The following is a 13018-nucleotide window of genomic DNA, read 5'->3' on the forward strand; positions in this document are numbered from 1 at the left end:
CCACGACTGAATGCATGCAGGGAATTACAACACAAAATCTTTGGAGTAAGGAATCCTATTCTGCCTGCTGAGAAGGTTTAGAAGAATTACAATAGTACAAATCTCTAATGTTAGTCTACAGCTCTTGCTTCCTAAAATTTCAGATGGTGTTCAAACAAAGAGGCCATTTCAATCTGCAATACAACTCAAACAAGGAAACAAATTCATCCTTGGTACTGGATCATGAATCGACATTATTAGAGAGGAAAATGCAGATCAGGAACATTTATTTCTAAATATATGGTACATTATTTTGTTAGACCCAGGATACAAACTGAACATCATGCCATTAAATATGCTATGACTGATAGAGCAATTACTGGGTGCCTTTTGCACTATTATTTTGTTCTAATGTTGGTTACTCATGGGTTTAAGAATTGAGATTTCGCTCATATTTGCTATTTATATGAATTATAGGTAATTGGCGTTAAAAGTAATCTCTTGAGGCAAATTTCCAGAAGACCCTTCATCTCAGGGCGTACCCACGCCAGAAAAGATAGAGGTTCCCGAAAAGCCGGACCCGCGATCTCTAGCAGTAGGACTAACTAATTAATTGGGTCCACGTGAGCCCGGTGCATAGGATAAAATCCCCAAAAAAGGAAGCTTTGCTCCAGACGTTTCTTTCTTTTCTCTTGACGGCGCACTACAAAAAGGCAATTTACACGCGGATTGTCAGAGAGTTTTATTGGAGTTTCTTCCCTGTTCACGAGGCAATGAGCTTTGGTTCTCAATTATAGTATCAGACGCTTGCTTTCTTTTAGGTAGAAATCAATTAGGTTAGTTTTTTTGTTTTTGTACCGTCAGACGCTTTGTCCCTTTTTTTTTCCTCTCTTCAGCAACAATTAAAAAGGCCAGATGTCTTTTTTCCTTTTGATTTTCAACCCTTGCTTTGGACAACTTTCGTTAGCCTTTTGCTTTGTAATTGCGGCTCCAGCGCAGACACGAAATAAGGAAAAGGAATTAAGGGACTTCCGCCGCACTGTTTCTTCGTTGTTTCACTTTTCTAATTCTTCGGCGATTAATTGAATGAATTCAATTAAATCACGCGGGATTGACACGATGAGAAGCTGCTAATTTTCTCCTCTACCCAAAAGTCGACGTGAAGGCGTGGCCCACAATATTTATGAGATATAATCGAATCTTTATTATTTCTTTCAATTCGTTACTATTTATGTGTTTCCTGGATTAATTGTTCATGGGTATTTTATTAATTAGGTATCAACGGCCGGATATTTAATTTAATATAATAGCCTACTGCCACGTTAATTAAATTGAATCCGTAATTGTTCATTTAGTTGACAACTAGTGGCAACCACCATAATTGGTTTTATGTTGGGGAGACGCAAGATCTAATTTAAATAAACCCTCTTAGCGTGTTTATTGGTTAGGGTTGGGTTCTTCTAGCTTTAATGCAATTGGATAATTAAATTCCTACGGTCATACCTAGGGTTGTTTTCTGGTTAGGGAAGCAGTCAATGGTCGTACCTTGATTGTCGAAAAAGTAAGGAAGAACTGGTGGTCAGAGCTTGTTGATAGGTATAACCAATCTAGTGACGAATGAATGAAATATCTGTGCATCGATGATCATTTAATTGGACCATGCCTGAGCAGTTGATCCTTTGGGTAGAATTTTATTAATTGCTATTTTTACTAAATTGAACTTGTTGAGTTAGCCCTTGAATTTTATTTATTTTGTTTTTATTTTCATCCTATTAATTATCCCCCTATTTCATTTTATTGACTTGGAAAGAAATAATTTCCTACCCGCTCCCTGTGGAATCGACCCTACTTGCCATTGTACGCAAAATTAATATTTTTATAGACAAATCTGGTATATCGGATCAAGCAAACTCTTCGGGAACAGGGTGAATCAAGTAATTCATTGCACATCTCGGGTCCCTGATCCAGTATTTGGATTTGTTCTATAATTAATTGTGGTGGTAATTAGGACTTTTTAGTAATTATTATTGCACAGGTTCGGCACCTGTCAATTTTTGGCGCCGTTGCCGGGGAGCGGTGTTTTGGTTAATTTTGTTTCTTTCTAAGTCATTTTCGTCGAATTTGTCTAGCATTTTTCTAGTTTATGCCTCGATCTTCTCGTACAGATGAATTGAATTTCGACCCAGAAGTAGAGAAGACTGCGAGCCAAACTAGGAAAGAGACCAGACAGCTCAGGGAGGAGCAATTTAGCATTGCATCTCAGAGACTGGGTCCAGAGGTTGAGTCAACAAATTTGAGTGGTGAAAATTTAAGTGACCTATGCCACGAGGATATTCCTATGGCGAATGCAAGGATACTAAGGGTGTTGGTTGCTCCGGAATTGCCCCAACAGCCGTTGTGCATCACATTCCCAACTTTGGCTGAAAATACCTCATTCGAATTGAAGTCAGGATTAATTCACCTCCTACCCACGTTCCATGGCCTCTCAGGTGAGGAGCCCCATAAACACATCCAGGAGTTCGATGTGGTATGCTCATGAAGCCTCCTGGCATTACTAAGGAGCAAATTAAACTCAGAGCCTTCCCTTTCTCCCTTAAGGATGCAGCAAAGGATTGGTTATACTACCCACCTGCAGGAAGTATCACAACGTTGGCCCAACTTAAGAAGAAATTTTTGGAGAAATTTTTCCCTACATCCCGGGCTGCAAGTCTGAGAAAAGAGATATGCAGCATTAAGCAGTATCCTGGAGAGTCTCTATATGATTACTGGGAAAGGTTCAATAAGTTGTGCACTAGATGCTCACAACATCAAATTAGTGAACAACTATTGATCGAATATTTCTATGAGGGACTCCAATCGTCCGACAGGAGTATCATTGATACTGCAAGTGGGGGAGCATTAGCGAACAAGACACTAAGGGAAGCATGGCTACTCATTGAATCGATGGCAGAGAATTCTCAACAGTTTGGCTTCCGTGAGAGTAACCCTACCCGTAGGGTCAACGAGGTAGAGACGTCATCCATTCAGCAACAAATATCGGAGCTGACATCTTTTGTACGACAATTAGCTATGGAAAACATGCATCAAGCAAAGGCCTGTGGAATTTGCACAAATGTGGGCCACCCCACTGACTCCTGCCCTATGTTGCAAGAGGATGGGGCTGAACAAGTGAACATGGCTGGAGGCGTACCCGCGCCTCGAAAACCGTACTACCCATACTCCAACACGTACAATCCGGGATGGCGAGATCACCCCAATTTCAGCTATGGGAATAGGCCACAGAACTCATTCTCTAATCGTCCACCAGGATTCCAACAATCGTGGCAACAAAAGCCTCAACCCTCGTCCTCCAACTTAGGGAGTTCCCTGGAGGAAATTGTCAAGAGTTTGGCCATGACCACTACTCAACTCCAGCAAGAGACTAGGTCCTTGGTCGCGAGTACTACTCAATTTCAACAGGACACCAAAGCAGGCATGAAAGACATGGAAACTCGAATGAGTCAAATGGCAACTGCCATTAATCGCCTGGAGTCCCACGTCTATGGAAAATTGCCTTTGCAGCCTGAGGCAAACGCCAAAAATGTAAGTGCCATTACATTAAGGAGCGGCAAAGAGGTAGAGGGGCCTAAGACCACGAACCTGAAAAGTAAGAATGAAAATGAGATCGAAAAGGAGATGGAAGAAGAAGGACGCATCCATGGCAACCCTGAGGTAACTCTTACTCCACCAATACCCATTAAATCTAATTCACCTCCTTTTCCATACAGGTTGGCGAATACGAGGAAGGCGGAAAAGGAGAAAGAGATCCTGGACGTATTCAGAAAGGTGGAGATCAACATCCCTTTGTTGGATGCGATCAAGCAAGTACCGAAATACGTGAAATTCCTCAAGGACTTGTGCACCCATAAGAGGAAGTTGAGAGGGGATGAAAGAGTAGCGGTAGGGGAGAACGTGTCGGCCATGATCCAAAGGAAACTTCCACCCAAGTGTGGAGATTCAGGTATGTTCACGATTCCCTGTAAGATAGGGAATACACCGATCAGGAGAGCCATGCTAGATTTAGGGGCGTCAATTAATGTGATGTCAAAAACTATTTTTACTTCTCTAAACCTTGGGCCACTAAAAGAAACAGCCATTATAATCCAACTAACTGACCGCATGAATGCCTACCCAGAGGGGCTAGTTGAGGATGTTTTAGTCCAGGTAAATGAATTAGTCTTTCCTGCAGACTTTTATATCCTGGACATGGGAGATGAAAAGTCGTTAAATCTATCGCATATTTTGTTAGGTAGACCGTTTATTAGTACTGTCAGGACTAAGATAGATGTGAATAAGGGTACTTTATCAATGAAATTTGATGGTGAAAGGGTGCATTTTAATATTTTTGAGGCAATGAAGTATCCAGAGGATTCTAACTCAATCTTTGCTTTGAGTGTTATTGAACCTCTTGTACAGGAAACGTTCGAGTTAGGTGGTGAAGACGCACTACAAGTGGCCCTAACACAGCATCTTGAGTTGGGAGTGACCCTTGATGTGGACATGAGGGATAAGTTGCACCATGCTGTGGAAGCCTTACACTCACTCCCAACCATTCAACCCAGGTATGAGCTCACTTCCCTTTTTGTGCGGGAAACTCACGCAAAATTATTGCTATTGGTGGTGCAGGCACCCGAATTAGAATTCAAACCTCTCCCGAAGCATTTGAAGTATGTATTCCTGGGAGACAGAGAGACACTTCCTGTGATTATCTCTGCTCATCTGTCTCCAAGTCAGGAGGAAAGATTGGTGCGACTCCTTAAAGATCATAAGGAGGCAATTGGGTGGAGTATAGCCGATATCAAAGGGATAACCCCGTCCTTGTGCATGCACCGGATAAGACTCAAGGATGATGCAAAATCGGTGAGGCAAGCACAGCGAAGACTGAACCCCTTAATGATGGAGGTTGTGAAGAAGGAGATATTCAAACTCCTGGAGGTGGGGATCATCTTCGCTATTTCGGACAGTCCCTAGGTGAGCCCGGTTCAGGTGGTCCCGAAGAAAGCGGGAGTAACCATAGAGGAGAACAAGAGGGTGATATGGTCCCGGTTAGGAAAGCTACTGATTGGCGTCAGTGTATTAACTACCGGAGACTAAACTTGGTGACAAAAAATGACCATTTTCCTCTCCTCTTTATTGACCAAATGATTGAGAGATTGGCAGGTCGTGTTTACTATTGTTTTTTAGTTGGTTTTTCAGGGTACTTCCAGATCGCGATAGTACCGGAGGACCAGGAGAAGACCACGTTCACCTGCCCATTTGGTACGTTTGCTTACCGTAGGATGCCATTCGATCTTTGCAATGCTCCAGCAACTTTTCAAAGGTGCATGGTAAGTATTTTCTCAGAATATGTGGAAAAAATAATTGTGGTGTTCATGGATGATTTTAGCGTGTACGGGGATAGTTTTGATGAATGTCTTGAGAATCTGGCTTTAATTCTGAAAAGGTGCATAGAGACGAACTTGGTTCTTAACTGGGAGAAGTGTCACTTTATGGTAGATCATGCAACTGGCCATTTTGTGATTGATATTACTTGACAATGATTAAGTAGGAGAAGGGGCAGTACAACTGGGATTTTTGTACAATTGTGTGATTGTTAAATATTTTATATGATTTGGTGTATACTCACATTTTTTTGTTATACACATAATTTTTGTTCTTGTATACCAACTCAATAATTTAATAAAAACACAATTGTAAATGCACAATACCTTCTCAGAAAATACAGCAACTGTATTAATTGTAGAGCAAGCCCAATTACACTGGCCCTTCTCCGATTAAGTTAAGGAATTATGAGACCAATCTTACGTATTAATTAAGAAGGTTCTATATGCAAAAAATTAAAGGCGAAAAACAACTACCGTGACACTCCAAATTCCTAATAGTACATCCGCGCATGCTCCTGGTCCCAAACATCCTTTAAGGACTCCCATAAAGCACCTTGGAAAAAGCCTATGAATAATGCCGCAATTGGATCTTAGTTTTAATAACTAGACTAAGGCCTCTGAGGCTAATTACTCCAGATAGTTCTCGGCGAGAAAATTTCTTCCAAAGAATTTGTAACAAATTGATTCGTAAATACTAATCAATTAGCCATGTTATGTAGAAGTGAGAAATAACACTAATTAAAATAAGAACTATATATATATATATATATATACACACACACATTCCCTTTTATTTAGGAAAATTGACACTTGGTGCACCAAACAAACTTTTCATTCCACAAATCTGACAGTGCTTCATGTAAGGATAAGAATCCCGATTTGAAGTGCAATAAGATCCTTCTAACAAGTCCCAAAGTGGTCATTGGCAACACTTTCATCAGATTTTTACACATTTCAATTAACTCAACTACAGAAAATGGGATAGATTAAGAAGAATCATGGACATGGTTTGCAAAGAAATACGCGACCTTACTTTTGCCTTTATTCTTCTGTGCAAGGTTTACGCCAATGTTGCTTGATTCCCAATAACTGGAATATGAACATCAATTGTTAAAATAGATCCAGAGAATGCCGTATTGTTTAATTGAGTGTGCACCAAAGTAACCAATCTTTTATGCCATTTAATGTATAAATACCTAAACTTAATTGTACTTCATCCACTGTCTCGCAAATTAAATTGCGAGTAAGGCTTCTTTTTTAAATGATAAATATATAGTCTGAATTAAATGAAATAAATATTAATTATGACATGATATTGATCGTTAAACTTGTATGATGAATTTAGAACACAATAAAATTTGGCTCATGGGCATATATTTAGGTGAAATGTGATTATTAGCCTGGCATGTAAAAATGAAATTAACGTGGATATGGAAAAGGAGAAAAGCATAGTAAAAACAAGGCTAGGAGAAGATCCCTTCATTGTTCAATAGGAAATGAATACTTTAATGGTGGAAGCTTTCCATCTCATTTCTACAGCTCAGAATTTTTGTTCGAAAGTCATGCAAGTGATTATGAGATTATGGTTGAGCAAATTCATGTACGAGGGAAACCTTGAATGCACGATTGAAATATTCATCAAGTCAGTTAGTATTTCAGGCACAGTATCGAAGTCGACAAAGAATTGCATTGCTGCAAAGCATGGTAAGTAATCCAAAGTTGGCTTCTAAATTTTTAATCTTCAAATTGAAAGAAAGAAGAAAGAAAATGTTTAGTCGTGATATTGAATCGTTAAGAAAGAAATATATATATATATATATATATATATATATATAGTTAAAACCCTCAAGCTGCTTTTGCTGCTTGGAAATACTAAGCAATTGTTAGTTTAACATAAAAATTTATATGGTAGAATGAGTCAAGTATTACAATTGAAAATTTTTAATATCAATCTTCAATTATTCTAAAAATGTCAAAATTCCATGTAAATAAACATATAATATAGTAGAACAAATAAAACAAAAGTAATAAAGCAGATTATGTCCTATAAATTAATCATGGGTAATTAAGTCAAACTTCTATTAATTATATTATATTTTGACATATAAATATTGATTATAATAAATATTAGGAAATGAATGAATATTCCGCTCTAACTTGTGTACTAGATACTCTAGACTGATAAAAAAATTTTCCCTAGCATTTCTGATACAAAAATCTTTCCATCATGAGCATTCTCGCACATGAAATGAGAGGTTAGAGTATCCAATAAACACTTGTTAAAATGTTTAAAAAGAAAGTATTAACAAATAAAAACACAAAATCCTTTAATAGAATTCATGCTATTGTTATATGACCCTTTCATATAGATCACCTATAGAGTATAGACGAGACACTTTATGACAAATGACATTATTCAAAAGGAAAAAGAAAAAGATACGATAAGAAACCATGATCACACCTTGCATTTTAGTCGCTTTTCATATTTAATTACGTTTCATTTTGGGAAAATTGACGCTTGCTGCCTCAAATAATCTTTGTATTCAAAAACTTGCAGTTCGTTTTGTAAATATAAAATTTTGGACAATTTGTTTTACACTTTTTCACATGTTTTACGCTTTTCAATTAATTCAACAACAAAAAAGAGGGATACACAACTTTGCTTTTCTCTTTATTCTTGTGTGCAAGGTTAACGTCATTGTTTTCTGATTCCAAACACTAGAATAAGGATCGCTTTATTCTTTAATTGAGTGTGCATCAAATTTAGGAATTTTTTATGCCATCCAATCCATAAAATGCTTGAACATATTTGCTGTTTCTAATTCTAAACAAACAAATAGTTTTCCACTCTGAAATACCCAAATTCTTAGCTAACAACCATAAGCAATGGCTGAATTGTTTGTTCCAAAGATAATTGATCAATTAAGTGATGTTCTCATGAAGCAGTTTGGGGAGAAGGTCAACCTGGTGATGGGGATTGAAGACATGGTTCATCAAATCGGCCGAGTCCGAGTTGACTCAGTCGAGTCATAACCGGAACGGGACTCACCGGTACGATACCGACACCCGCATCGCCGTTTCACCGGAATCCGAGTTGACTCGGATTGACTCGGTCGATATTTACCGAGTCAACTCAAATAAATAAGAAATCAGTAAAACTTACCGAGTTTGGCCGAGTCAACTCGCGAGTCAGACAACAAAATCACCCACATGATTTCTTCTTTCTCCCACCGGTTGCCATCCTCATTCCATCACTTCTGCTAGTGCAACCCATCATAATTAGTTGAGGTTTCTTGAGGGTTGTGGTTGTAAGACTCGTAATTTCGTTGGGATTGATCCTAATCTTCAGATTGGGAGTACGAACAAGAAGAATTGGAGCAAATTTGGAAGTAAGATGAATCTGTAAAAATTTTGTGGGATTCGGGGTTTTGGAGATTTTTGTAGGTGGTGGTAAACTGGTAATGGTGGTGGAGCTTGAGAAGAGAGAGACAGAGAGAAATAAAGGGGGGGAGGCGGTGGAAAGATGAATCTGTAAAAATTTTGTGGGATTCGGGGTTTTGGAGATTTTTGTGGGTGGTGTTAAACTGGTAATGGTGGTGGAGCTTGAGAAGAGAGAGACAGAGAAATAAAGGGGGGAAGGCGGTGGAATGGAAGGACGTTTTCTAGGGATTATGGGAGGCAGTGTGGGTTGTGTATGTGGTGGGATTCGTGGGAATGTGGGGATAGAATGGAGTGAGGAGAGAGAGAGAGAGAGATAAACACCCAACAAAAAAAAAGAAAAAGAAAAAATTACAGCTAAATCACAGCTCAAAGGCCACCAGATTCTATCTCACTTCCTTTCCAACTTTCTCTCTAACCCGAACAAACATTTCTTGATCAAGGGGGGATACCTAAAACTTCATTCCTCTGTTTTTTGAATGCATTCACGTTTCCATTCATTCAACATTTCAACCCCCTAACACCAAAGGAACAAGATTAGAATAGTCCAACAAATATTAAATTGGATTAGTTAACAACAAATGAACTGGATTTTTTTCAACATCTTTTGTTTATTAATTAGAACTACGTCATTTTTTTTAAAGATTTACATGGTATCTATGTTAACTTAGGTTTTTTATCAAATTTAATTTGATAGTTGTGTTGCTTATATTATTTTTTATTTTTAATAATTTTTTTAAGAATTTTTTAAAGTTTTATATACTTTAACTTGCGTATCACCCGATATTTAATCGATATGCTGTGACGGATGTGGAACAATCGCGACTGCGACGCGACCGCAACCTGCGATGGCGAACCATGGTTAAAGAGGAGGTTGCAAATATCTCCTCTAAGTTGGCAACCATTGAAAAAGTGCTGCATGATGCAGAGAGACGAAGGCTAAAGAACAGAAGTGTTGGAATTTGGCTGGAAAAGCTTGAGGACATAACATATGAGATGGATGATGTGCTGGACAAATGGAACTTCAAGATTCATAGAGCAAAGAATAAGGGAACTCACTAGAATGGCAGATTGCAGCCAACATTGTGGAGCAAGGTTCGTTCCTTTATCCCATCCCTTTGTTCTTGTCTTAAACAAGTTCCTTTTCGTAGTGATATTGCTTTGAAAATAAAAAGCATAAATGAAAAGCTAGAATTGACTTTGAAAGAGACAGATCAATTCAAATTTATTTCAACTGGGGGGATTCCTGATTCTCAAGATTTTAAGCCAATTATGACCACCTCAATCATCGACGAATCAGAGGTCTATGGTCGAGCATCCGATAAGGACGCTTTGCTTGACCAAGTTTTGTCTAAGAGTAGTAGTCAAGGAAGGGAGGGGGTTCAAATTATCTCTGTAATAGGGGTCGGGGTAGTGGAAAGACCACACTTGCCCAACTGCTCTTCAATAATGATAAAGTGAAGAACCACTTTGAACATAGAAATTGGATCTGCGTATCAGATCCATTTGACCAGAAAAGGATCGCAAAAGCTATCCTTGACAGTCCAGGGAAGAGTTCTCCTGATTTGTCAGAGTTGGAACCACTGCTTCAACTATTGAAAGAAACTTTTTCTGGTAAGAGATTCTTGCTTGTCCTAGATGATGTCTGGACAGAGGATGACTCAAAGTGGAAACCTTTCCAAGACTCTCTCAAGGATGGCGCCCCCGGAAGTGTAATCTTGGTGACAACAAGAAGTCATAGAGTGGCCACGGTGGTGGGAACAACTCATACTACCAGATGACCCGAATGCCTGACTCAGATTCTTGGCTAATAATGAAAAGGATAGCATTTGCTAGAAAATCAGGGGACTTCTGCAAGAAGGTGGAAAGAATTGGGTTAAAAATTGCAGAAAAATGCAAGGGGTTGCCACTTGCTGCAAAGACTATGGGAAGCTTGTTACGGCTCAAAGATGTTGAATAACAGTGGCAGAATGTTTTGGACAGTGAGATATGGCAATTGAAGGAAGCCGCCGCGAGCCTTTTTCCTCATTTGTACTTGAGCTACAATGAATTACCTCCAGAGTTGAAACGTTGCTTCTCATATTGTGCTGTCTTTCCCAAAGATCATGAGATAGATGTAGAAGAGCTTATTAGGCTGTGGATAGCACAAGGTTATGTTCGCCCAATCCGAAGAGGTGAGCGCTTGGAGCTGGTGGGCTTTGAGTACTTCAACAATTTGGCAATGCGTTCCTTTTTTCAAGAATTTAAAAAAAGTGTAGTTGATTACGTGCATGAGGTTACAAGGTGCAAGATGCATGACATAGTGCATGATTTTGCACAATTTCTCACAAAAAATGAATTTTGTCATGTACTTGATGGAATTGATTATGAACAGGGCATTGGAAGAAATTCATCTAGTGAAAGAGCACGTCATTTAACAATTTTGGAAGGCACTGAGGAGATGTTTAGTTCTCTAGTCATTGATTTTGGAAGGCTTAGGAGCTTTTTTGCTTATTCACATGGAAGAGTAATTCCTCAAGATCTGTTTTCAAATTGAAATGCGTGAGGACTCTAACTTTAAGATATTGTCAATTGCTTGAAATCCTAGACGAGGTTGGACGTTTGATCCATCTTCGGCACTTGGACTTAAGTATGAATCCTTTCAAGGAATTGCCAGAAGCTATATGTGATCTATATTATCCGGAAACTTTTGATATCAGTTATTGTTCAAACCTTTGGTGCCTTCTTGAAAGGATAGAAGACCTTGTAAACTTGAGGCACCTTTTCAATTTTGATACCTCTGAATCACTTCAAATGCCGCAAGGATTCAAGAAGCTGATATCACTTTGTACTTTGACTGGGTTCATTGCCAGGAACAACTCTAATAATTTGGCAATTTTGAAGGACCTGAACCAACTGGAAAGATTGGATGTTTATTTCGAGAATGAAGTAGATTTTGGGAGTGCAGAATTTGGAAAGAAAATTCACATGCGTGAAATGTCTTGTTGTTCAGCTCTAGGTACCACCACTTTATAGAAACTCCAAGTTGCATTGAAAGCATGGAACTACCTCCAAACTTGCAACGACTTATGCTATATGGCTGTCTAGGGACCCAGTTACCAAGTTGGCTTGTGACAGAGTCTCTTGTCCATAAATTGACGAAGCTAATTATCGCTGGGCCCTGCAATATCTCATCCTTACCTACCTTGTGGAACCTGTCGTCCCTAGAAGAGCTTACGCTCCAGGCAGTGGAAAAGCTGGAATGTTTGGGTAAGGAATTCTTCGGAGTCACAAAAGCACTACATGAGAATAGTCGTGATGCTCTTGATATATTTGTCAAACTCCGAATCATCATTCACAGCAGAAGTAGTAGCATTTCCGAATTTGAGAAAATTACATTTTGAGTACCTATCAAATTGGACAAATTGGGAAGACTTAGGTGAAGATGATGATGAAGTTGCCATCTCTATCATGCCACGCCTAGAGGAGCTAAAAATTAGTCACTGTGAAAAGTTTGAGACTCTGCCATATCACATCCTCAAAAAGATACCATCTCTCAAAAATTTGGATGTTTGATGTTGCAACAAGTTGAGGGATCATTATTCTGACAAAACAGGAGATGATTGGATAAAAATATCACACATTCCTCGAGTTGACATATCTGATGAATATTAATCTGCTCAGGTATGATTCATCACACATATTTTATGTATCTATCATCTTTGAAGTCAAATAATTACTACTTATAGGATTATACCAAACAAAGGTTTACTTCGTAGAATATGACCTGTGCTTAATAGCGAATCAAGTGTTAATAGAGCATATGTATAATGAAAATATGAAATAACACTAAATTTCTAACAATATCTAACCGTAAACTCTTGAGTTTGGAATTCCATTTATATCTTGTCTTTTTGTCCATTTTTTTCAGCTTTTGTCCTTTGTCTTCCAGATAATACTCATTGATAGCTCAAAATGAAGCTACCGCAGAAGGCATTGGGGGATCAACCTCTACATCAACTTTTCACTCAGGTTCATGTAAAATTTTCAAATAATTGTAAATATGGTTGAAGAGGCACATCCATTTGTTTTGTTCAAAATCATTTGTTGAAAGCATCTGTAACCTTACCAATTTTTAGATTGGATTTCAAGTTGTTATACAACTAGTTTTTATTTCTTCAAATTATTATTGTCCTATT

The 13018-nt window shown here is 38.5% G+C and overlaps 2 protein-coding genes and 1 non-coding gene across 3 annotated transcripts; 2 read left to right on the forward strand and 1 right to left on the reverse strand.

The window, feature by feature from the left end:
• The first annotated feature begins 2514 nt into the window (after nt 1-2514).
• On the forward strand, nt 2515-4989 carry LOC113771061. The gene has a single exon (XM_027315685.1). It carries the CDS (start codon nt 2515-2517, stop codon nt 4987-4989), a length of 2475 nt encoding a protein of 824 aa, XP_027171486.1.
• Nucleotides 2686-2792, reverse strand: LOC113772660. Its single transcript, XR_003468623.1, has one exon. It is a non-coding gene; the product is annotated as a small nucleolar RNA R71 (small nucleolar RNA).
• Nucleotides 4990-9698: 4709 nt separating the features above from the next.
• Nucleotides 9699-11376, forward strand: LOC113771062 (putative disease resistance protein RGA3). The gene is made up of 3 exons (XM_027315686.1): nt 9699-9845; nt 10355-10552; nt 10804-11376. Exons 1-3 carry the CDS (start codon nt 9699-9701, stop codon nt 11374-11376), a joined length of 918 nt encoding a protein of 305 aa, XP_027171487.1.
• Nucleotides 11377-13018: the final 1642 nt, after the last annotated feature.

Source organism: Coffea eugenioides, chromosome 5 (genome assembly GCF_003713205.1).
Source record: "Coffea eugenioides isolate CCC68of chromosome 5, Ceug_1.0, whole genome shotgun sequence".
Classification (NCBI taxonomy): Eukaryota; Viridiplantae; Streptophyta; class Magnoliopsida; order Gentianales; family Rubiaceae; genus Coffea; species Coffea eugenioides.